The sequence below is a fragment of the Chamaea fasciata genome, unplaced genomic scaffold (assembly GCF_029207755.1).
Source record: "Chamaea fasciata isolate MVZ Bird 193981 ecotype frontalis unplaced genomic scaffold, bChaFas1.0.hap1 SCAF_2, whole genome shotgun sequence".
Taxonomy (NCBI): domain Eukaryota; kingdom Metazoa; phylum Chordata; class Aves; order Passeriformes; family Sylviidae; genus Chamaea; species Chamaea fasciata.
In genome coordinates this window covers 51,693,221-51,720,128 of record NW_027094087.1, presented here as the reverse complement: position 1 = coordinate 51,720,128, position 26,908 = coordinate 51,693,221, and the positions used below count along the sequence as shown (strand labels likewise).

At 36.5% G+C, this 26,908-nt stretch overlaps 1 protein-coding gene across 3 annotated transcripts in view; it reads right to left on the bottom strand.

The window, feature by feature from the left end:
- The window catches only part of COG6 (component of oligomeric golgi complex 6), a 55,570-nt gene that overhangs the window by 22,524 nt on the left and 6,138 nt on the right, over positions 1-26,908 (bottom strand). For all 3 annotated transcript variants that reach the window (XM_066176077.1, XM_066176078.1, XM_066176079.1), the window contains exons 5-12: positions 17,724-17,835; positions 15,608-15,690; positions 15,299-15,369; positions 14,024-14,117; positions 9,214-9,342; positions 9,013-9,104; positions 4,652-4,716; positions 781-872 (exon numbers count right to left, since the gene is read on the bottom strand). In XM_066176077.1, the coding sequence (XP_066032174.1) occupies positions 781-872; positions 4,652-4,716; positions 9,013-9,104; positions 9,214-9,342; positions 14,024-14,117; positions 15,299-15,369; positions 15,608-15,690; positions 17,724-17,835 (738 nt within the window). The remainder of the gene's footprint in view (positions 1-780; positions 873-4,651; positions 4,717-9,012; positions 9,105-9,213; positions 9,343-14,023; positions 14,118-15,298; positions 15,370-15,607; positions 15,691-17,723; positions 17,836-26,908) is intronic.

The following is a 26,908-nucleotide window of genomic DNA, read 5'->3' as shown; positions in this document are numbered from 1 at the left end:
TTAAGAATAGATCTTACATGTGTTCTAGAAGAGACCTGCCATCACAATTGAGGATTTTAAATAAGCTGGGAGGTGCCCAAGAACCACTTATCCCAGTCTGCCCAACATCTGAAGTATTTTCAAACAGAGAAGCTCAAACAGTAATATTAATGTTTCAAATTCTCAGAAGTTTAGTCTAGGGCTGTGGTGGAAGATTTTTCTCCTACTTCTTTTTCTAATCAACATGAACTACAGCATACGCCACAACATATAAATTATATATAAATTAGCAGCTCTGGCTTTACTCCAATTTCTGTGTTCCTGGTGGCATCTGGAAGGTTGGAAGGTGATCAGAGTGTCTTCAACAGTGAGATAAGGAAGTGCATAATTAGGGAAAAAACGTTATCAAAAGTTATCAAAACACAATAGTTTAAACAAAACAAAAAAGAAAAAAAAAAGAAAAACTGAAGAAATTTAATTTAATAACATTTTCTCAAAGGAGACTTGACTTTGTCATACTGAATGTTGGGTAGAGTTTTTTTCGTATACTATTTGAATCTACACAGAACAATAAAGAAATAGTTATTGTGGCAAATTATGCTATATTCCAAAGCAGTTTTGATATGAACTGAGTAATGGCAATGCGTAAATGGTTTCTGCTTGATATCACATGTGCTTCTTCTTGATGTTATAGTGCAGTGCAACAATTAAGCAACAAAAGTACTCTTCCTAGCAGATTTATTCTTACATGTACAATTAGGGAAAAAAGGCATTTTTAACATATTTTGTAATTTTGCATACCTGATCGTATGGTGGTAGAACTTGAGCAAATTAGAAATCTTGTATAGTAAAACTGCTCCTGGCTCAGCAACAATCACCTGCTCAATTCTAACCTGCAGCATGAATAAATACAAACATCCTTCAGGTCATAAATTCCGAAAGCCAGCCTTCTGTGACTTTATATGGAATTCATCTCTGATTTTTGAAAGATAAATTAAACCAGAAATAAATTATAAAAGGGAATATCCAGCTAACTTTAATGTTTGGCTTGAACTGAAGTGCTGCCAAGCATCTGGGCAGAAAAAACAAAGGTATATGCATTCTTAAGAAAAGAAAAACTACGAAGCCAAAAAGCCTTCCAAAAATCCTACAGACTTCTGCTATTATGGGAATTTAAAATTAATGAGATCATTTGATGGATTAATACCAGTATATACTGGAATCTTCCCCAGCACTGAATAGCAAGAACAGCTGCAATGTTGCAGAACCACTAAACTACAGCAGCAAATTTCCAGCATCATGCAGAAATTCAGAACATCAAAGTATTAGGCATTTTGCCTAAGAAACAAATTTCACCTGCATGAATAAATTCTTCCCTTTAAAGGAGAGTGTATATATCTCCTACCAGTATTTAGTTAGATATATTTATAAATAATACAGCTGTGTTGACTCTTTATCTCAACCAGGAGACACTGGCTACACAACAAAATGGTGCTGAGCATCTTTACAGTTGGACAGCTGATGTCTCCATGGTACACAGTCTCAATCCAGACATAAAAAGCTGCCCCAGGGTCAATCTTTGTGCACTTACAAAGCAGAATACATAATGACTTATCACTGCACTGCTCTCCCACCTGCCTGAGTGTGAAAGGGCTACACTCAAATCAGCAGCCACCACCTACTCTCCCAAGTTATTTGCTGTTCAATGGAACACAATGTGCTGCTGTCCTTTCTTCTCAGAGCCAGCTGCAGGGAGAACCAACTAAGATTATGTTTCCTCAATTCTTCCAGTTTGCATCTAATTCACAGACTAAAACCAAATAATACTTTTTAACTCTTATTCGCAATACTTAATGCATGCAGTTTATTTCAACAGGCAGGTGGACTTTGCTCTTCAATGGTTTTGTATATACAAAGGTCTATATACAAATATATGTCTCCAGTGTTACCTAAAAGGCCCTGTGGGCATGACTACTGAGTATATTCTAGTTGTATAGCAAAAGAGAATAGGGTAGGCAGGGGAAAAAATATTGACAATAAATGGGAAAAACTAAAAGTAAAGAAAATAATAAGAAACTGAAAAAGAACAGGCAGAAAGAGAGAAAAAACCCCAAGATTTTAGGATCGAGAGAAAAATAAGAATTAAAAAGACAAAGTGGGAAAAGAAGAACTGCTGCTTCCCATACAGAAGTCTTCACTGCACCAGAGAAGCAAACTTTGCAAGCGATGCAACCTAACCTTTTCAGGGAAGCTCTGGACTTAAGAACTCTTACTGTTTTTTAGTCCCATACATCCTGTTGTTAGCTGACCATAGAAGACAAGCATAGACCTGCAGTCCACATAGGGCATCAAAAACATTTTGTTTTCAATACATCTTAAATGTCATGGAAAAGATGAGGAGCGTAATTTAAATGTTTTTTAAGATTCTCCTACCTCCATCTGAAATGAGAGGCCTGTGAAAGATCTACCAATAGGGAGTATTCAAGAGTCACTTCAATGCCTAAAAAACCAACTATCAGTAAGAAATGTGGGCAATTTAGACTGCATGTAAGCATAACCCTTCTACAATGTACTGCAGAAAAGACTCCTCTGAATTGAATCTGTTTGTTGTTCCTCTGAACATGGTGGCTTGCAATTATCTCATTACCAATTCTGCAGTGTATGAAGGCTCCTCTGCGTGGGAGTTTCTCCGGGGGGAGGGGGGGGCAGGGGGATGTTTCTACTTTTTTTTTTTTTCTTTCCCCTAGGGAAACAGTAAGTGTTTCATACTTTTTACTGGAAAGTCTAGACTGGCAGTGAATTACTGTAAGTTGCATTGTATTAAAATACAGAATACAATGGGAAGTCTTTAATTGTTCTTTTAAGATTTTTTTTATTTTTACTTAGCACAGTAACTAACTAACAACAATATTTCAGAAGATAGTCTCTTAAGAGACTAGCAGCATGTAAGTGTAAAGAGTTTGGCCATCAACATGAAAGATACTCTGTACTTAACTGTAAAAATCACAAGCATTCAGATCAAGACCAAAACTTCCTCTGACTTACACAGGAGTTTGATTTTATTCCTAATCACTTTGTTGGACTGCACAGAAATACTGAACTTAAACATCAGCATTCAGTATTAACAGAACTGATTCAAGAGCACAGAAAGTTTGGAAGCATCTTCCAAAAACACAGAGCTGTAGTGATTGTGTGTCTATTAGGACAGGTGTCGTCCAACAGACCAAAAGCTAAAAGGTTGTGAAGGATGATCATAATTCTGTGGCAATAGGCACAAAACTGAAATACAGGAGATTCTGTCTGAACATCAAGGGAACACTTTTTTTTTTTACTGTGCAGGCAGCTGAACACTGGCATACATTGTCCATCGAGGCTGTGGAGCCTCCATCCTTGGAAGCATTTAAAAGTCACCTGGACATAGTCATGGGCAACCAGCTCTCAGTGGCCCTGCCAGAGATGGAGTTTGGACCAAGTGACCTTCAGATGTCCTTGCTAACCTCAGTTCTTCCATAATTCTGTGACTGTAAAGGGCACCTTTTTGAATTTTACCTCTCTCCAGACCTTATCTTTTTCTTATCAGAGACTGATGTTTAGTATCTAGAAACTAGCTGTTCACATTTGAGACTGAGTATTTGTCAACTGGATACGGTTGTTATAGCTACAGAATCCTAAGAGAAATTTATTATAATCCTATTTAGGCACAGTAGATTTTACTTTAAAAACACCTGGATTTATACACTGCACGGTCAGGCAATAATTGGTATTCAGCTTCATCCCCTTGATTACTTCAGTGCTTATGTGAAGCACATCCAATAGACAAGTCAGTCATTTGATGGATCAACAGTAATGATTTCTATCAAACGTGTCCCCTAAACTTACTAAGGCTGTAGCTTGAAAAAAAGACAAATATAGAAAGTTGTGACAAATACAAAAAACTGAGATAGCATAAAGATGGTAATTAGGAAACAATTTTTCATGGTGTCTTTAAAATACAAGAGCTGGAGCTATTAAACAAAACAAATCAAGAAAAAAATCAAAACACCAAAACAAACAAACCCCCCCCCCCCCAAACTACAAAAGAAACTGGCTTTTCACACAACAGAGTAGAAATGTTCATTTCCCTCCGAGGATATGTTGTGAATAGCAACATTTTGTATCAATTTGACATGTTCATGCAAGAAAACATCTATTGAGATCTATTATATACAAAGAAGTTATGGCTCAGTAAGTCCTTAGTATATTCACAGGCAAGGAAACTGTCCTATAGAAGTATGACAAAACCACATAACCTGTACACTCTTCCCTAGGCATAATGATCACTATTAAAACAGGTTAGTAAGTTACATTGACATTTCATTTGACCCACTACAGCCATTCCTCTACACTTGTCACAAAACCCTATTTTTGTACATTAGCACTCCTCAACATAGGAAAAGTAATCCAAAATCAAGATTCAAATTTAGCATCCTAGTATCTCCCACTACATGACTATTATAAACCACACATCTATGAATGAAGGAATCTTTGAGAAATTTGACAAAAAACCCTTCAGAAGTTGACAATCTAATTCTTAACCAAGGGCAATGAAAATACACTAAATAGGAAAAGTTTGGAAAAAACATGACAGAACAGTTTTAGCATTGAGAGTGCTAAGGAAAACAAAATACTTCACCTTCAGAGGCCTGCAGACACCTTCTGTGATGTGCCCAACTACTTCTTGAATATTTTCTTCCACACCTATAGTTAATGCAAACACATGCTAAGATTATGCAAATACAATTCTCTTTTCTTCAAGACTATAAAACAAATAAACAAATGTAGGAGGTACTCCTCCATAAAAAGCATTATGAACTGTGTGTTCTTTTCTCCACATGAGTAGTTCACACCTCCACTGTACTTCCAATCTAGCCATTAAGAAATAGTTGCATGGCAAAACAGTCCTGGAGTCATTACCTTTTGCTACGCAATTGCTTCCTAGAGCAACACAGTGCGTGGGGATTTGAGGCAGAAGCAGCAAGGGGGAGAATAAATGATTTAGCAAGAAGCTGTCTCAGTAAGGCTCAATATTAGCACTCCATGAAATTAAACTAGAAAAACACCCCAAAACCACCCAGGCCAGTGAGACACTCAAGGAGCAAGCAGCAGTACAACCCATTTTGCAAAGCCTGACTGGCAGATCCACGAAAGTGTCAGCACTGGTTGCTGCCGAGCTCAGGGCATTGTTCCAAACGAAGTGTCATGTGTACCTCCACGCTACTGCGTGCTGCAGCGCTGGCAAACGCTTCCTCCCCAGCAGCAATTGAAACTCATCTCTCACAGAACGAGGTACAAAAGAGAATATTGCCCTATCTTATCACGAAACACAAATGAATTGTTGCATGGCAACCAGTGCTGTCATAAATCAATCAAACTGAAAGCAACAGATCTTCAAGCTCTCACTTCAGTAACAACTCAGAACAGATTTATGGAGAAAGCAATACTTCTATTCTAATTTAAAACTTGTCAACAGGAGTTCATCTTCAGATGGGACCCATGCAATGAAAGTAAACAAACTGACTGTGACATGTGACAGAAATCAGGTGACCTGAAGCTATATTTTGCTTTTTTCAGGCTAAGACAGATTACCTCAGAGAGTAAAAATAATGAAAGATCAGAGATCTGTGCCAATGCCTCTTTACACCAAGTCACATGAAAAGCCATGTAAGCAGTAACAACTGAATTCAGTGTGGTGGCTGTAAGAATGTCAACATACTGAATTGGTAAGGTAATAAAACTATGCTTATACACTTGAGTACTGATATCAAGGCAAAAAGCAAGATTACAAATCACAGCATGCATGCTCTTTTACGTAATGGCTAGCTCCCAGATAGACCTTAGCAACTGACACATTTTTTAGTAGGAACAGCCACACTTGTAGTGTTCATCAATGTAACAAGTACCTAGCACATATTTGCAATGGTGTATCTAGACCAGATTGACATAAAAACAAGTTGTTTGGTATGAAAATTTTAGCTCAAAAAATATACAAGTTCGAATACCAAAGGACATGGAATAAAAATTTTGCGATACCACATGCTTGTGCCTTCGCATGTATTTTCATGTCCAATTAGAATAACTGGATTCCAAAAGCAGTGAAACTTTCCAGCAGAATGGGTTATGTACGTGGTGCAAGTTTGACATAAAAGAATTAAAGAATAAACAATTCTCAGAGGTCCAAAATAACTTTTAGAATACAGCTCATAAGTGAAGATACACTTCCAACTCCTTGCTACACCATATATAATTTTTCTCTGTGCATCCTTCTTTAAAAGGAGAGATCTTTTCTTGGACTTTGTTTAGCTTCTGTTCTCCATCTGGGTTCCTGTAACTCCACAAAAAATGGGTTTCTACTGCATCTCTTAAAATGCCTGCAATTCTCCATTCCTTTCAAGTAGAAGATTTCTGTATGACTGGGAGGGTTCTGCTAGCAGAATCCTTAGACTCTGAAGAGGAAAACCAGACACTTTGTGCTTGTCCAGCGAAAGAGTAAAACTCTTTTGAATGTGTTTTAAGCGCTTAAAATTTAAACAGCGTTTTTGGTTAGATTAAATTGAAACAGTTAATCCTTGCAAGCTTAACATTTTAAAACTTTTTAAAAGCCATTCTTGCATGCTCTGCTTATGGGTATAGTTTGGTCACTTCTAAGTGAAAAATGGGGTGGAAATGTTTCTCAAAAAAAAAAAAAAGTGCCACACATACGATTTGTCATCCAGTGGAACCAAATCCACCTGTATCACACCAACAGGTATACATGGGGCTTTTTTGTTGTTGTTGTTTTTTGAGAAGGGAAATTTTTGTATAGCTGTGATTTACCACACTCTCCACAGTTCTGAAATTACACAGAGCTTATAGCAGAATTTAAACAGGAATCTGAACTCAGTACAGACACACCTGAATAAAAATGATAGAAATGATTCCATCTGCAAAAAACTACTCAAGCTGGAATTGAAGTGGAAACATCTGACTGACCTAACTTCAGACTGCCAGGTAGGTGTTTTATCTATGGCAGTTGCTTGGGCTCCCTCTATAGGGGAATGGAAAAAAAAAATCCCAGTTTGTGATGAAAGTCTCCAGAAATGCTTACTTTAGATCTCAAATTTTGTTAGGAAGAACTGCACTCTGAAGGTGCAAATCTCCGTCCTTATCTCTAACTGCAAATAAACAAGATATCCACTTGTTAAATGGCTACATGAAATTAATTCATTTTTTACTGCAGCCTGCACAGCGAGACACCTAAAGACTGCACAACAGTACAGAAAATTCAGCCTGAGTTTTTCAGTACCACAGATGCTGCTCTCACTACCAACTCAGGACCCGTATTTATAAAGAACATAAAACCTTAGGGTACTTTGGGGTTGCACTGCCAATAAGCATTTCTTGTTAAATCCAGTGGTATCCTATTAAGTACCATTTTGTCTTACAGACCTTATCAAAACACTACTGTTGTCATTAAAAAATTTCCCCAAAGACACAGAATAATAGTTATAGACAGCACCTCCCAAACTCCCAGTTTGTTGCTCCCTGTATGAAAGTAAGAATTCCTCTCTACATTTCTTGAAAACTGTACAACAGTGATAGCAGACCCACTCCTGGAAAGCTTAGAAAAACATATTTTTCCTTCAGACTGAAATACTGAATCCCTTGTTTACACTAGTGTCTCCAGAAAAAGCTTTTGCCCTGGTGATTTTTTGTTGAAAATTTCTCCCCCAAATATTTATATTCTCTGCACTATCAAGTGTTTCGCTCTGTGGCTGAAATGCTCTAAATATATCTCATTTCATGGTCAAATCATCTCAGCCCAATATCCTGTCAGAAGGCCAAAGAACTGCATAGTTAAGCAAAGCACTACACAAAGAAGTGGGAGAACTTCAGAACAAAGTGCGGCAGCAGAAGTCCAGTCCATAGCCGAACGAGACTCATTTACATGCTCCATGGGCCCAGCTTTTCCTGAAGGACTCCCCAATTACAGCAGAACCATCAGTCATCTACAAAGAACTACTCTGCCTTTTTCTCTGTCATAAAACCATCATGAGGCCTGCTTCCCTGTCTCCTTGAAATACCGTCAGCAAACAGTATTAAATTCACTTCTATAGTACATTGTAACTGTACTTAAAAAACAGCATTCCTCCAGTTTGACTTACAGCGCTTCCTAAACAGCCTCCTTTCCCATATATCATTAATTAGGAAAGCCAATTAATATTTACAGCAGTAAAAAACTTTAAAACCCAGAGTAGGATTGAGACATACAATCTGAAGAGCTCACCAGATACAGATCACACGTAAGTTCTTACAATGAGTTTGTTACAATTGAGTACACATGGTTAATTTATAAAAAATATATTTCTTTGAAACTATGGTGACAAATCATACTAAAGTTTCTACAGGATAAGTCTTTAAAGTATAGGTTCAATCTACTGAAAACAAAGCAAAGGTGCTGAAGACTAAGCATGAGAATCTGCAGTTCTGAAATGAAGGAGAGTTTTGATATCAAAAGGCTTCACCTATCTGTGAGTGGCCTACTTCAGCCTCCATAAACCTAGAATGATGTTAAATGACAGATGAAAATTCCATTTTCCTTGTAGGATAGAATGAAGAGACAGAAACAACGAATTATATTTTTAAAAAATTACTAAACAAAAGAACAAAGGTATAATGAAAATCCATAGCATAATATGCAATGTTTTCAAAGAGATATGTATTCATATACAGTACAATTTCTGAACTCTCAACTATGCTCTAAAATGTCCCTTTGTAAATTTAATGTAAATATATTATAAGTACTGTAAAATAAAATGAGTGCATTTTGAAGTACTCTTATTTTGTTATGGGCCTTCTTTCGGCAGAATGCAACTACCAGCTATTCTGAGATTGTTTTTAGGAAAATTTAAACTCAGACTTGTAACTGAAACCCAGCCTAAGAAATTATTCACACTTTCTTACTTATCACGAACTTACTACCATTTCACCATTTATGTTTTAAAACCAGTACACTACCTTGAACAGTCACAAGCTTTAACATAGCTTCTAAGTGTTCTTTTTCAGAAGCTGTAGCTTGATGCAACCAGGCCAGCATGTCTCCTACATACCTACACAAAGACAGAAATTTCTGTGTAAATTAGTGGTTTATGGTGCCAGGAATTCAAAATGCCAACAACAAAAAAGATTATTTAATAAACATTCTTGCTAGTACTGTACCTCAGAGGATCATGAGAGTGCATTTCAATAGGTCGGGGAGTACCTCCCAGACCTCCTCTAGTAAGAGCATCTATAAAGCCACGGACCACAGCACTCCTTCTAGCTGTTCCAAACTCATCCAACGTGTATCTGTTATTGAAACATGAAAACAGGTTAAAAAAACCCAATTAGCCTCATCATAGTTGATTAGTTCAGCCTCACAGATAATACACGCAAACATTTTTATAGTTCTAGAAATCTTCATCAATGCTTCTACTATAAAGCATTCAAAACCATCTGATGATGTCAGAATTTCTATCATCCTGCTCTGCCTATGGTACACCTGACAAACAGTAGAAAAGAAGACAAATTTCATGTTGTCACCTGCCTGTCTGCTCTAGAGCAAATGTGTAGGATAAGACTTCTGATACTGCAGACAGGTGCAAGTCTTTATATATATATATATATATATATATACACACACACACACACACACACATAAACACTTGTCCTTTTCTTCTCAGTTGGATAGCTCTTAGTTTCTAGGATAAATTAATTATCTGTCAGATTATTATTTGTGGGGTTTTTCTACTGAATTTGAATAGTTTTTCTAGCAAGCCTCCTCTGATACCACTGTAAAATAGACTGAAAGAAGTACTTAGCACTGTGTTTCCTACACAGGAGCATAGGCAGAGGCTGTAGTCTTGCCAGGATCAGGTTGCTATTACTGAAAAAAGAAAAGGGGGCCAAGGAAGAAAATGAAGTGACTGCTTCTGCAGTGTCCAGGGGTGCACCAGGCATGTCATCGCCAGCTGGGCAAGGGAGGAGATTGTCTCATTCTGCTCTGCACTGGGGCAGCCTCACCTTGAGTCCCGTTTGCAATTTTGGGTGCCACAATATAAACAAGACACTGAGCTACTAGATAGTGTCCAAAGGAGGACCACGAGAATGGCGAAGGGCCTTGAGGGGAAGCCGCTGAGGTCACTTGGTCTGTACAGCCTGGAGAAGAGGAGACTTGAGGGGAGACTCCACTGCAGTTACAACTTCCTTGTGAGGGGAAGAGGAGGGGCAGGCACTCATCTCTTTCTTCTCTGTGGTGACCAGGGACAGGACCCGAGGGAATGGCCTGAGGTTTTGTCAGGGGAGGTTTAGGCTGGATATTAACAAAAAAATTCTTCAGCCAGAAGGTGGCTGAGCACTGGAATAGGCTGCCCAAGGCAGTGGTCACAGCACCGGCCTGGCAGAGTTCAGGAAGCGTTTGGACAGTGCTCTCAGGCACATGGTGCGACTCCTGGGGATGGTGCTTTGCAGGGCCAGGCGCTGAACTTCATGATCCTTGTGGGTCTTTTCCAACTCAGCATATTCTGTGACTTTCTTGACTCCTCAGAACAGATACTAAAGAGAACTTCTTGACCCTCTCATTCCCTTACCCCACAGAAATAAATAAATGAAAACTCAGCTTTTCAATTTTTGTATACATAAGCATCTTTGACAGGTTTGGGACTCCTGTTTGCTTCCTGACAGAAGCAGCAATTTATTGCACTGCAACACAAGTCTTCTTCCTCCTAGGCTACCACATGACTAGTAGGAACAGACTTATATTCATGTGATAGCTGTCCACTAATTTTAATCTAAGCAATCTTAGCTAGATATTTAATGGACGAACAATTACAGCCCAGAATACATTATCTCAAATGGCTTGCTAGTGGTAGAGGAGGTGCCTATAACTTACCCATGTCTTATTTCTAGAGCAGGCTACCTTTCTTTCTGAAGTATGGAGGCAAGTGAAAGATGGGAAATGAACACTGGTAACATCCCAGTTATATTTGCAAGCCACAGAACACTTCCATTTTTTTAAAACCAATTTAAGCCTTTTGAACAACACACAAACCACAAGGAGAGAAATACACATTAGAGTTTATTTTTCCAATGTAACCGAAAATTGTAAAAAAGTGAGCATGGTGTTACCAATGACACCCAGTAGATGAATATATATAAAATAATAATAATAATAAAAAGAATGTTTTTCAGTGACTGACTTAAGTCTGCATTTAATAAGCACTGTATTCACATTTAACAGAGGTGGAGAACAAAATCAAAAAGAAAATACTATTTTTTGTTTTCAAAAATGTTTGGCATTGAGTTCAAATAGATTTCTACTCTGCTATAAAAAGTCAGAGGGAACCTTCAGTTTTGTTCTTTTTAATCCTAATTATTATTTGAAAGAGGTGGGGAAAGAGCACACTGAAGAATCTGGAAATTTCTGTTGAATTGTTTTTCCTTATACACTGTACATGTTAAGTTGAAGAGTAAATATCTGCAATTGATAAAAGCCTAACAAAAAAATTCTAATAAATTACTATTGACAAAAATAATGCAATTAAAAGTGGGAGAGATCTAGGATCTGACAACTGCCCACTGTCTAGAAGGCACAGTATTGGAGTGAAAAATCTTGTGTCTATAGAAACCAGTTAGCTTTTTTTTTCCTCCCCAATAAACAGCTATACAATAGACCATTAAATATACAGCAGTGAAACGGATCTTGTGATTGTTATTAATTCTGAAAAAAGCATTCAATAATGACAATCTTGTTTTAAAAAGGAAACTACTAATTTTCTTTGCTCTCAGTAGAACAGGGTATAACCATTACAAAACACTGCATCTTAAAAAATTTAGCAATAACTATTATTTACACTAGAACGCAGCATTTACTACTATGTTATTACACATACTCATATTCGGAGAACAAAACAACATTTGAATTTTTTTCAACCCAGCTTTAACGTTTAAAATATACAGTAATGAACACTGGGAAAGAGGAAGAAAAAAAAAACTTTGTAAACCTGAGTGGATGATGGAAAAGGAACACTGCTTTCAGCTATGTCTCCATGCATTTTCTAGGAAACAGTTCTCAACTTTTCCGTTAGAGCCAGGAAGTAAAACCCAATCTGAAATGTTTATTTTACACCCCTACTGACTGCAGTTCCAAAAAGTCCATCCATGGTGCAATCCTTCTGACACTTAGTTAACAAGACATAAATCAATATAAGGAAACAAGAATTTGTAGATTTGTTTCTAAACTCCTGCCCTTCTCCATCTTATTCACTTTCACCCAATCAAATCACAATCTTTATCAGATGCAAGGGCAGTGATTTGGACGGAAAGTGTTTAGTTCACACAGCAGGCCCAATACACAAAAAAAAAAAAATTAAACTATTTTCTTCTGTGACCTCTACATTGAGAATGCAACAGTTTGTTACTTAAAGGTGTACAAAAATTTTTGGAAGGGAATAAACTAAATCTTGAGATTTAAAATGTAAAGCATCAGTACTGCAATTTTGATAATATGCTGCAGCAAATAATTATGCATGATAATCTATGATGAGAGACACGTGGCTGCATCATCTACAGTAATGGGGTTTTTTTTGCCCTTTTGGCAGAGGAAAGGTCTTACCTATCAACTTCTATCTTTGCTAATACTATTACTGTTGCTCGTGACAGAAGTGTAAGAAAAAAAAAATCTGTTTTGCAGATCTATTTTAAACTGGTCAGCAGTGGATTTATACACAAGATGGGGTTTTCTTTCCTTTAACTAAGAAAGCAAAACAATGATCCTATGAAGTTTCAAAGTATCATAATTCAACAAAGTATTTATTACAGAAAATAAAACTGTATCTAAAAGTAATCCTATAAAATGTTGTGAACAGCGTAGTGACTGATCTTTTGCAGCTGTAAAAGCGGGTGTAGAGGAGAGAATGCACGAAAGGACTGCAACCCCCAGGTATGGCCCGAAGTACTGCAACACACCACATCCAACAGCTGGGGAGGTCAAGTGACACCACTTCTCCCTCACATTAACCAGCAGAGCTGACTGAGCATGTCCAGATCTGAGCTGTCTCTCACATTGACAGCATTTTTCAAATCCACATGCTCCATGCATTTTTCCTGTGAAGGGCTCCATAGAGCCTTAGAGCATCGTGTACCTACATCTTCGCACTGACACTCTTAAAGACGAGTTACTCTCCTGTCTCTCTGTTACTCTGCTGTCCTGGATACCTGGGGCTGAAAGTAATTTTCAGTGGCTGCAAAATGTGATGAATGCATTTAAAAAAAAAAAAATACAACTCAAAAAAAACCAACCCAAAAAATGCCCAAGGAAAACCAAACGCCCAAACTCCAAAGAAGTGTAAATAATCTCTTCAGGGATGGTCACCTCAATAAGCAGTTCTTACAGTGCCACCTGGTGGTTCACTTTCCTAAGTACAATTTGATTTACTTCAACACCACCAACAAATTCGGAATGAGAATACCAGTATTTTACACAGATATAGATATATAAATACCTCTAGACTTTAGAGGTTTAAATGTAGAATTTTTTAATATATTATTCTATAACTCAAAATGGAAGACATCCTTACTACCACAGGCACTTCAGTAAAAGCTAATTAGTTTTTACCAATTATTTACTTTGGGGTCTTAAATGATACAATTGCATGCTCTGAACAGGATTTTTTTACTTCAGAAAAACCTTAGAATGAGAGCACAGAAATTCAAAATGCATTTAAATTAAAACATTCTGACATTTTAATCCGAAACTTGTAACTTAGAAAAAGCCCGATGACATTTCCTGTATCCTAATTACGTCAAAAAGACTTCTGAAATTTGATGCAGTTGAAATATGATTTTTTATAACTTAAGTTTCTGGGTTGTTTTGAATTTGGCACACGACCAAAGTGCCACCAGCCCTGGCACTGTAATTCATGCCCATCTTGAAGATTTATAAGCTCAAAATACTAGCTTCTGTTAGAGATAATAGCAAACAGCTACTTACTTGTACAGGACAGGTCTATCTTGTAAGGCTTCCATGGCTTGAGCGAGAACTGGAGAAATGTCACATGATTCTTGTGTCAGTGTCCTGCATTCATCTATAAAATACCAACACAAATAAAAGCACACTCTTTACACTGTAATACATTTTATACAAGCTGTCAAACAAGAAAATGAGTTAAAAACTCAAAGGCTTTTAATTTTGAAGACTTCAGAATATGCTACCTTGACTAGTTAGTGTTAATACAATTAAATTCCCTTGCAAGCAGTACTGTAAAATGCATGTCCATCACAAATTTCAACAATATAAATGATTAAAGGAAGCTTACTATTTGTTCATGCCCACATACAAATGTTGACTCATTCAACCTTCAGAATTTTATTTGGCTCCTTTGTAACTGTTTACCAAATTTCAGGTAAACTATTAAGAAAAAAGGGAGCAAGTAGTTAAGCAAGCTGTTTGTTTTGTCATTTGGTTCTGTTACTCTTTTTCTTTCATCAAAATAACTGTATAATCTTGCATATTCCAGGCAAGAATGTGGAAATCATATAAACTAAATCAAACATTGGCAGAAAAATAATGACTTTTCGTAAGGGTGAAACCACAACTATTATTTGAGGTTTCAGCATCCACTGAAGAACAGCTAATGAATATAAAAATCACATTGCACCATTTTTTTCCCCCATGAATCCTAATGTCAGGGAGACAGTCTCTTGCTTTGGAGAACAGGGAAGTAACAAAAAAGCAACTATATTTGACACTATCAAGGTCTTACACTGAACACGAATGGCTACATCCAGAGTACATATTAAAAAAAAAAGAAAAATAAAAAGCCTACTATCATTCAAAATAACATCCTGACAAAAGGAGCTGTCTTTTTTTGTTTTTTCTTTTCTAAAAGTAATCCACCACTCCATCCACTAAACTAGATCTTGCTACCAAACCATTAAAACCAACAACTTCCCTCTAACTTGCAAGGAAATGAAATTCAATACAACTAAAAATTTGTTTGGACTAGCAAATTGTAGTAGTTGCTCTTTGTGGAAAACCATCTACTAAAAACACAAATAAATAATCCACTTTGAGAATAATGAAATTGGCCCAAAAAATTAGAGAACTGCCAATTAACTGTTTGGTTCAAAACACATCTTTCCCTAAGAAGGAAACCAAAACGTTAATATATCTTGGAAAGGGTTTGTGCTAAGTTCAATCCACATGAAGGAATTAAAGGAATCATCATCATAATATTCATAAACATAAAAACATTCTTAGTCCTACTTTGAGTCCATCTGTAAAGTCGTTCATAAGATGTCTCTTGCAGTAAAGCCATCTGTTCCATAATTTCCAAGCTACAAGACAAATAAAAAGTTTATTTGCAAATACTATTTTAGGCAGTACTAGCAAAAGCATGTGCAAGTCATATTAAAGGTACCATTATTAAAATTCCAAATACTTTAAATTTTTTTTGTGAAATATTCTGTATATTTCTGTATATGATCTGTCATATGAAGCAAAGAATGAGACCTTGTTTCAACTTCTGCTTTTAACTGTAGATATTTCTCTTGCACTCATTTAAGTAGGACTCACCCTGCCCTTTGCTGATTTGTTCGGAGGAGAATCTTGACATCATCATGAATTTGTTTTACTCGTCCCAAAGCCTTAAAAAAATCCTAAATCAATTAAAAAACAAAATATAAGCAGTGTCTAAAAGCAGCAATTTCTATTCAAATCTCTAGCACTCTATACTCCCTCTTCCAATTCCTTTTCTAAGTTTCTTGCAGGTCTGGGTTCCAAATGCTGCTTTAAAAATTCACATCCCACCTCTGCCACTTAACTTTCATTCCATCTTAAGAACCTTAGGATTTTTTAGTTTCCCATTGTATCAAACCTTTCTTCCACAAAAAAAAAAAAAAAGAAAAAAAAAGAACTAAAGACGTGTTTTTAACCTGTCTTGTGAAATATGTGTGTTTCACGTCCATTAGGTAACTCTAGGGAGATTTTGAGGACACTGCTATGCATTACATTACTGTCTCCATTACTGTGAGCACCTAAGGAGCAAAAGGAAACATTGTAAAGGACAATGATTACAGGTTGGTATTTCTAGTATTCATAAAATGGGATAACTATTTCTTAAAAAAAAAAAAAAAAAAAAATTAAAAATCCATTTGCTATAGACTAGACTAAGGTTTTCAAGAACAACCTTTTTCTGTGGAGTAACTCAACAGCAGCAGTGAAAAAAACCCCTAAACCCGAGAAGACAAGGAGATATGGCTGAAAAGATTACTTTGTTAGTTTTAGAGTGCACATGGAAAGCCAGTAACATTTTCAAACCCTTCTTCTTATGGAGACATATTTCAAATGCCTTCAAATGACCAGCTATTTCAGATTCAATTGTTTGTTACATCTTTTGTGATTCGAAAACAGTTTGCTCAGGAAAGCAGAGTTACATTCTGGCTCAAGTCACATAAAAATAGATATATTCTAAGTAAAACAGGCCAGCAATTTAATCTACTGCCTTGGATCAATTGTGTTAAAAACCATGTTTATAAAAACCCAAAGCACTCTTCCTCTAGGAAAAAAGAAAATTTCCAAACCAGAAGTCTGACTAAAGGTGCTTTAAGCACACTGGTTGACTCTGTCATAGGGGAAATGCACACACATGATGTTACTGATGTCTGCCAACTAAAGCAGAACAACTGTTTTATCTCAGTTACTTCTGCACATTTTTTAGACAAAGTATCAAAAAGACCAGCCCTCACTGGCTGCAAAACAATCATGCAGTAACTGGCACAGCACTGCTGTCATTGTTCCCTGCAATAGGCACTTTTTAGAAACTTGAATGCTCTTTCATGGCAATAGTGGTACAAAAGCATACAGCAATTACTCAAGTGCACAATTATTTAGCACATTCCATTTATGCTTTCATTAGCACTGTTTATGGTTATCAGTTCCATGTTTTTAATAGTGCTTTAACTGCTAACAGGATGCCTGTGAAAATGAGATAAATCTGGACTACCTGCTGAGACACTACATGAAGCTTTCCATGCAACTACAATATTAAAAAAATCTATTCAGTATACTCAATTCTTTCATTATTCAGTTTGCTTTTACTGTAGAACAAGCTTCCTTTTACTGTGTCATCTTATTCAAACCATTACATATTCCAAAACTTGTTTTGGAAGGTGGCTAAAGTGAATCAGAACCTAGTATCTTTAGCAACCAAGTAACACTGAGGGAAAGCCTCAGCTTATATTGTCTGAAGTCACTGAATACCTACATACATGAATATGCAAAACGTACATACACATGCACAGTGGCAGCACCAGACAGCTGCAAGCTTCTCATCTGCTTTGAGTGTCAGGAAGTTTAAAATGTCTTCACTGAAAATTCAGACTTCATAAAGGTCTTTTTGAAGTGTAGAACCATATGAGAACTCCTTTGCCTCAAACTGATTACGAGAGCTCATTTGCCTCAAACTCATTACATCATTACATAAACTAGAATTTAATGTTGATTTTCTGTCTCTTTACTTGAATCTTGCATCACACATTTCAAACTCATCAGAAATTCACCATTCTGTTAAAAGGTACATTCCTCCATAAGAAATTAAATTGCAAACTGAAAATAATATATTGTGTTCAATTCAGTTACGGCATTGCTACATTTTAGTTCAGGGTGAAGATTTTAATGTTCATTGAGCTACCTCAGTAATTGGCTCATCTTTCGTGCCTCGAAGGAGATTCATTTCATCCGGTGTCAGCTGGAATTTTGCTATGAATGCATCTGCAACTTGTGCTTTCATTTCTAATCTCTGACTGTAATAAAACAAAGTGAAGAGGATACAAGCTTTTTATGCTTATCTCAAAGACTCATTTTTCATATTCATACTTTTGCAAATACAACCAGCATCAAAAATTGGTATTATTAAATTATAATAGCAGATTCCTGCCATCAAACACTTGACTTGCTTTTTTGCATACAACTTTCTATTAAGCTTACATAGATTATTCAGTAAAGACAATATAGAGGTATGTTAGTACATTTGAAAGTTACTAAGTTCTTTATAATAATATTCCTTAAGCACATTCCTGTATCATAAGTTATCTAGTCCAGATACTTTGTGCTTGTACAGTTGTAATGCCTGCAGTTATTTCCTTTCAAATTCACTAAGGAAAGGAAAAGCCTATAACATCCAAAATTACAAAATTAACCTTAGATTAATCTACTTTTCTGCAGACCAGATCCATTTCTCTGTAACACCATCAAGTTGGGATATCAATTTACTAATGTCACAAGCAATCAAAATGCAATAGCTAATTCTCTTGTTCCTGAAATAAATAGCCAGGATGCAATATGCAAACACCATCTCATGGGCTGTATTTTCCTGCGCATGTTTTGTCACATGCCTTACAACCACAGAAGGACCCAAATGGAATGGACTGGGATTCCTATAGCAACAGAAAATTTGCTCAAACTGTGGTTTGAGCTCACAGTATTCCAGGAAATAAAGACTAATTCTTCAGGACATTGAGAAGGCACTAATTAGTTATTTGCACAAGAATAAAGCTCAATTCCTTTAAGATCATTTCATCTTTCAATGTGATATAATAACTACATGAAAAAGACATTGTTATTACAGGGTGGTAAGACAGGCAAGTGTACTTCTATATGCTGCATAATTAAATTTCCCTGCAAGATCAAAGCTTGAAAAGTAAGCTTTCACTTATTTACCCCTCCTCTACTATCCAACTAGTATCCAAACTTCATTCGGCTACTAAGTATGGAAAACTGGTTTCCCTGCTGTAGACATGGATGACTTTCCCACCCTGCAGTTCCACATATTCTTCTAGAGATCAGATTAAATGTTTTGCAATTGTCAGTGCTCTGGCACAATGAACAGTGAGAGGGAGAGTAATATAAAATCCAACAGTATTTTAACAGTAACATCTATGAAAATCAAAGTGGAAAGCAAGCCAATACTTCTAATTTACACAGAAGAGACCTAATTAAAAAGGAAAACAAAAAACTCCTATTAATACCACATTTTGAATTGATAATTCAGGTTTCACTGGGGTCATAAGCAAATATAATTATTTTATCTTTACACCGAGAGCTCTGCAATGTTGAAAATCAACCTATTTAATTTTCTCTAAGTAAACGCTACAATTACAAATTTTGGGTTTCCATGAAGCCAAATGTTTCTCACGGAAGGAACAAAAGTGATGGAGGAGGATTTTAACCAACTATACAGGCAGATGCATTCATGAAAAATCTTTGCATTTTCCAACACAGTGAAAGGGGAATGGAACAACACAATCTTGAACAAATTCAGTAAATTTTCAGCAGGAAGATTTATGTGGTAAAATCTAAAGAGAGCAAATCATGCCGTAAGAGGCAAAAAGACAAGTGGTCTACAAAATCCACAAGAAACAGACAAGAAGATATCAACAGAAGAGTATTTTTAAATCAATGTTAGGCCGGTGAGACAACACAGATGAAAGATGGGGCAGGTCTGCTCTGCACTAACATACTCAATGCAATGGTGTGTAATCCATACTGCCCAGACTGCCTCAGCAATTTCTGCTCATCCCTGCCCTGTACTGACCTTCCCACTGTGCCAGGACCATTGTTTACAGCATCATGTAGTGAACCAGATCAGGGAACAAATCTGGCAGGAAAAAATCCAGAAGTTCTTACTTCTTGAGGGTGGAGATTACATATCTTTTCTAATTCAGTTTACCACAGCCTCTGCTAAGGGACTGGGATGTGCCAGCACCAGGAGCTGTCAAAAGCAAGAGGACATTGACTTCACTGCTGCTATGAAACTCTCAGGAAAACTACACTTCAGAGCTCCTCTGGGGTATAAGAAGAGCTCATTTCAATTGTCTGTTACTACTATTATTACTAATAATCAAAATTATAAATATTATGACTCAAAAAAACCCAAAAGGCATCAAGATGGCTACTCAAATTGAAAATCAGCCAAGGACACTTAAAATTTAACAACAATGATGCTGCTTTCAACAAAGCATTCCTGTTTCACACTGCTGAGCAAGTCTAATGCTTTAACATCATCATTACCGTATTTAGTTGAAACAATAGAAAATGTTTCAACCTATTAACTTCAATAGTTGGTCCAAGTCTCTCCTCTTGGGATGGAAATCTCAATTTAATATAAATCCACAAAGCTGAAAACAGACTGGATTATCTGTCCCTTTAGGTAAGAGAATGAAGTTAGCAAAGAGGTGAGAGAAGGCAAATGCAAGGCCTCCTTTGGGTTCAATTGAAACAAAGCTTCCACAAAGAGAGGAGCAGATGGGATGCTGAGAAACTTTTCTGTTCTTTAAGCCTGTGCACCTCCCTGAGTGCATAAACTTTCAGGTGTTCTTACAGAAGATCTCCATTTATTATTATCTTCTGTTCTTCCAATTTTTTGAATGTATACTTTTACCAAACTGGGGCTAGGAGGAAGTCTGATTTTAAGAGGTGTAGTATACTGGGCATAATGGTTTTCTCAGTTTTCAGGTGGAATAGGGTTGTGGTAGAACAAGGAACAGTGTCAGAAGCTGTACAAACAGCATGCTCGTGAATCCACCCTCGAACTCTGTGCCCTGTTTTACTCTTTCTTTATAAAAAAAAGAACAATCTTGCTAATAAGTATCTCTCTTTCTGCAATTCCTCACTCTTCACAGTCCTCCCTCCATTTTTGCTGCTATGGAGGACAAGGTGTGACCAAACACCGTGCTCTAAAGCATTCCCATCCCTGGCTGTGTCTCAGGCTAAGGCCTGGCATAATTGCACACTGATGGACTCTGTGCACTCCCAATAATTAACTTTTATAAAATTAAGTTAATACATTAAACTCAAGCACACTGGGCAAGCTAAGCTTCACAATGTACTCACAAGGTAACAACCTCAAGGTGGCAGCAATGTTTCATTCACTTTTCTCAAGATTGTGATTGGGAAGTGCTGACAAACATCTCTCCTAAACAAAAGCGTATGTCTGAATTTTGATAAAGCTGCTTCTGTTGGGGTCTTTAAAAAGCACACAGGATTTCAAAGAGCTACTCAGTTTCAGAACCCAGGTTACCCAGTTCTGCTTGAGACGAATGTGAAAGTTGCCTTGGTTATCAATCTGCACAAGAAAGAGATCCTATATCCTAGATGATGGACCGGGAACAAAGTATGCAAGTTGTACATACCTTTGATTTGTGCATGGCAGTGCACAGTATTACTGAGACCAATACACTCACACATGTATTCAATTTTTTTCTCTATATATGTTTTTGTATTTATTTCCTCACACACAAGCTAACTCATTTAACTAAAATTTAATCTATCTTATTAAGGCAGGGCAGTGGATTGAAATGTCACTCAAGGTTGCTATAATCATTTGACTACAGTAAGTGCCTTACAAAACACAATGCAGGTAACAACAAAAGCCAGTGTAAGGCTGTCTTCCATATAGCACACAGCAGTCAGAACCTGTGTGCAGACAACTGGACATTTCAAGACCCACTGGCCTTGCTGTAGATACAATAATTTCTAAATTCTATGCAGTGCAGTACAGCTGAGGAAAGGCCATATCATTTTGTTTTCCATTTTTTTTCTTTTAACAAAGTTAATCCTGTATAAAGGAACAAAACTAACTGCTTATTAGGAACAAAACTAGCAGCTAACCCTGTATTGATGCAAAAGGGGAAGTGCCAAGTGTTGGTAGAATTTAGAACCTGGGCAAATGACAGGATTCCAACAAAGAGCAATTTCCCCAATTTTAATCGTTACCAGGGAGACAGAATTCTTCTGCAAGAGAACTCAAAAGGCTGGGAAAACTATGCACTTCATGCACTTTTCTCTTGAACCAAATACGAACGTGCACTGTTTGTTAGGATTATTACCTAGACAGCTCAAAAATAAGATGGAGAAGAAGCAGACTTTTCCAAAGCTTAACTTTACCTTGCCACTACATACAGCATAAAAACCTCCTAGTTTCTTCTACCTAGGATGAATCAGAGCAGTCATTCTGAAATTACTTTCAATTTCTTGTACTGAGGATTCAACACAGTTTTGAAGCCTCTAGACAAAGGAGTATTTCTAACTCATAAGTAAATAACAATCATCTTCAAAAGACTTGTATAAAGCTGCAAAATTATTTTTCTTTCATGTGAAAGGCAAACATACAAGATTATGTAATAAAACATTTACACAAACATTAGAAAACCATTATTAAGAGTAAGGACAGGTGCAAAAATGCATTTGTAAATGCTGAGAACAAATGTTTTGTTCTGCATTTTATCTGTCATGCACATCTCTTATTGAAGTAGAACTGAAATACTGTGAGGAGGTATTCAGTGACCCATTCTATCATTAAATATAATTAAGAATTATTCCCTTTAATTAAAAAATAGGAAGATATTAAAAGCCCAGTAAATTGTCTACTGTTTCCAGGATACAAGAAAATAGCAGTAATAGTAAAGAAGGCTTTAGTGAGACCTTATCTGGAAAACACATCACAATCCTGATCATCTGTGTGAAAGAATAATGGATTCCCATTAGAACACAGCTAGCAGAATGACCATGGGAATAGGAACACTAGGAGATGAAGGCAATTCTTAAGACAAAGGACAAGATGAGAAAACAGTCAATTTATATCAAATAATTAGGCTGGAAATCAGGGAAAGGCTTTTACTGGAAAGAATGAGTTTTTGAGATTAGTATTCATGAATAGCAACACACACAACATGTAAAAATAATGCACTAGTTATGTGTTGAACAGTTGAGTTTACCAAAGTCATCGTGCAAATAATAGGTGGCAGCAGGAGAGTGGACTTGAACTTAGAAGGTTTCTCCCATCTGTAACACCTATCTGAGAACAGCCTGCAAAGCTGCAGCCCTGCCATCACATACATTCTGTGATAAAAATAAATGGGGAAAAATTGAAAAGGTTAAATCAAAGTTAGGCAACACATCTGCACTGAAATGATTAAAGTCCTACCAGATTACCAAACACTAGAATAAAAAAGTTTACATGTTGCAAATAAATCTGAGTAATTCTATCATTTTCTACTTTTATACTGATAAGGCTTCCTCTAAATCTGATGGGCATGCATCTACAGAATATTTTTGACAAAATTTTCATATGTAGAGCTTTGCAGCAATCATGTGATATATACAGATATTGATATACAAACACACACAGTAAATCAGTGTTTGGCAATGGTTAAGATCCATGATCCATGGTTTCTAAGTTGTGCACAGAGATTAAGTTTAGTGAAAGGAGTGTATTTCCAATGAACATATTCTTTTCCATCTTGTAGAGATGATCTATTTGATATTTCCGTACCAGACTGGTAACTTCAGTTTATCTTCTATAAAATGTGATACAAAGCCACTTGAAAGGGGCTGTCTTAGTGTAGCTTCAAATTTGCCACCAAATTCAAAAATGTTGCCAAAGGCATGAAAATGCCACACTGCTCTCTACATCCACCTGGAATAAGATCAAAACAAATGAGCTTAAGCTGCAGCAAAAGGAGAACTAAATGAGAGAGTAGGAAAACAATAAAACCAAAATCAATTTCCAGTGAAGACCATAGGCTCAGAGCAGATCAGACAAACATCAGTCAGAAATGGTAACATGCAACTGATTCTGCACTTCTGGTGAAAGTTTCTTGACCTGTAAAACCACACCTCATTCCAAACTGACCAAGAGTGCTCCATGTTTCAACAGCTGCCAGGAAGAAAAGCTGGCAAGAAAATAAGGCTTTGCATGTTCTCTGGTGGTCATGGCTAGAATGTGACAAGTTAGTTCTGCTTCTTTTCTTTCAGATCCATTTAAGCTGGTTTTATTCCTCTGCTACACCTTGTCACCTATGCTTTACTTCGGTACAAATCAGGATAGAAAATGAACCTCAGAATTTCAAGTCTTCACCCTCTCCCACACGGAACTATAATTACGTTTAGGCAATCACTGCTTTTTCTCATGAAGCACATTCATAGGAATAGATGTAAATACAAGTTTCAAAAGGTCAATATATGAAATACATCTCATCAATGCAAACCACCAGATCACCACTTTTCTTAGCACAGGCTGATAAAAGCAAACGTCTCTAACCTGCTACAAATAGTGCTGAACTTCCTGCATCATTTCCAAATCGACTATGGCAAAAAGGTATTTGTTAGAAAAGCAAACAGGCGCCACCAAGAGACAAGGATGAGAGATCAGCAGTGTAGCACTACTGAAGCAGATGTTCACTTAGAAACACTTTTTCTTAAGACTTCAAACCTTGTATTGAGCACAGAGGAGACAGCCAAATAATTGACTAAATTCCAGGAGTGGTGTTTGTTGTTTTTCAAATAAAGATCAAGCCTAAATTTAATGTAATTCAATTAAAACGAACTGAAGTACATGCTTACATTCCTGCCTGGGAATCATATTTAATTGTATTTTAAAAAGTAAAACAATCCCAGGGCTATGTAAATGGCTTTTTTAGAATCAATACAACTAACAATTATTCTGACACCAAAACATGAATTTTGCTCTACTTAAGAACACAAGAGAGGGTAGAAAAATAAGATAGTTTGCAAAGGTGTTCAAGTGCATAATCTCACAAAAGCTCTGAGCCAGTAGGCTGACTCAAGAAATATCTGAGTCATTTCCATTCTTTTGTAGCAGCTTTCAGAGTATTGTGGTTTTTACTCCTGGAACACTAGTTCTAGCACTCAACAACTTTTGTATTTCTGCAGACTTACTTTCAGTGAAGCCCCTGAGCATATACATGTACTTACATAACTGCTCTTACTTAATTATATAAGAATTAGTATTGCAAGTATTACTTTCTAGTCTCTCTTCTCATTTGTAACACTGATGACTGCAACTTGTGGCTAACCTCAAAACCACCACAACATCTTGCACAACATCTTATTTTAGATTGGCTGGTAGAATTACTATGAAGCCAGTCTTCTGGCATACTGCATAGAGTATTTGGAACTAAACAAGTTATTTCTCTGGTGTGGGAATTACTGAACTCTGGGACGCTTGTTCCCTGTGCAAGGTGAAGTAGTTCAGTATTGCAAGTAAATTTTTAGCCTTACACCAAAAAACCCCCAAAAAACCAACTAAACTCCCCCAAAACAAATAAACCAAAAACCCCAAACAACAAAAACCAACCAACAAAACTGGAGTCAAGTATAACAAGAGAACCAGAGAACCAACAAGTAAGAGGAAGCTATTATTAAAATCTCACTTCAAGGAGCAAGAATCTTTTTCTGTCAGCCTAGTAGAAACAGCAATTAAACAAACCCACATCTTTTAAAGCACAACAGATGTTCACTGTTTGAAAACAAAGTAATCTCCTCATTACTATACATAAAAAACCTAATGCAACCTGAAAGCCATATTAGTGTGCTCAAGTAGAAGTACACAAATCTACTGAAGATAACTGAAAGGGAAGAGGATTTTTAACAATTACCAGAAATTGTCTAAATTAACTAACTCATGTTTTCTTCATTATGGAAGTTTGTTCTGAAATACATTAAAATGAACACTCTGTATCAAGACTCTATGTTACTGAGAAGCAATAATTTAACTTCTTGTTAAAAGATGGGTTGGATGCCTGGACTACTTTATTTCACACTACATGGTTCTATTAAGCTATGGTAAGTCTCAGTTTTAAAGAAAAAAGGAAAAAAAAAATCCTAATTCCTATGCTAAGCAGATACCATAATTTAAATAGTATGAAGGAAAACGGTTTCTAATATACAGTAGTTTTAACTAGACTTCACAGAAGAAATAAATTCAGAATAAGTAACCTAACTGACCAAAGAAATGCACTAACTCTGACATATTCACAAATATAAAAATGCAATTGTATTAATTACTTTTAAAATTTGTTATCCATGCGAGAGCCTATATTTAGCATTTATGCCAAGGCAGGTCTAAAGCTCACAAACTAAGTAACAAGAAAAAAAAAGTTGCAAAGCAAAACCCCAAGAATGCAGAAGTTTTAATCCAAATCTGAGACAAACATCTAATTTTCTATCCCAAATATTTACCCAGATGTCTTAAATTCACACATTTCACCAATACAAAAGTCCCAAAGTGCTCATCAGGACTACCTACAGGAAACTCCAGGTGGGCAGCTCTACCTTCAAACCACAAATCTGAGAGACTAGGATAACCAGCAAGAGTTCAGGTAAGAAGCTCTGGAAACTGAAAACCATCTTGAACTACAACTAAATATATAGATGATAATATAATGCCAAAACTACTTAGTTTAAAAAAACCTAGTACCCACACAGAGCCACTGAGAAAGCCATTCCTTTTCAAGTACTGCAAAAAAGGAAAATAATCTAAATTCCTAGTTACTATAAATACATGAAATCAGGAAGTTTACAGTCTCCCTTCAGTTTCAGATCATTTAATAAAAACCCAACATTCTTCCAGCTACAAAAACATGGTCAGCTAAAGTAAATCACATAAATGCTAAGCCTAATAGAAGAACATAATAGAATAGGTCCGGTTTTCATCCCTGCATTTCAACCAAACAGCATTTTAGGACAACCCTCAGAGGACTGACAAGCCATGTCCTTCCAGTTTCACCCTTTACTCATTTGTTGGCTAGAAAAGTCACATTAGGTTGAAGGCATCAGCAATTTAAGACCTGTATTTAAGACCACAGGCAAGATTTCAGGTGCTCAAGAATCCCCCAACATCCGGCAGCAGATGCCTCTTCTCATTCCTGATGTATACCAAAGGAATGCATCAGAACAAACAGTCCTTTAAGAAGTTAAAAGAACAAATGACTAAAACGTCCCAAACGGAACCAAAAAGTCCTCACAATTCTTCATACTCTTGGACAGGGAAAAAATCATCTTTGCTAATAAATGGTA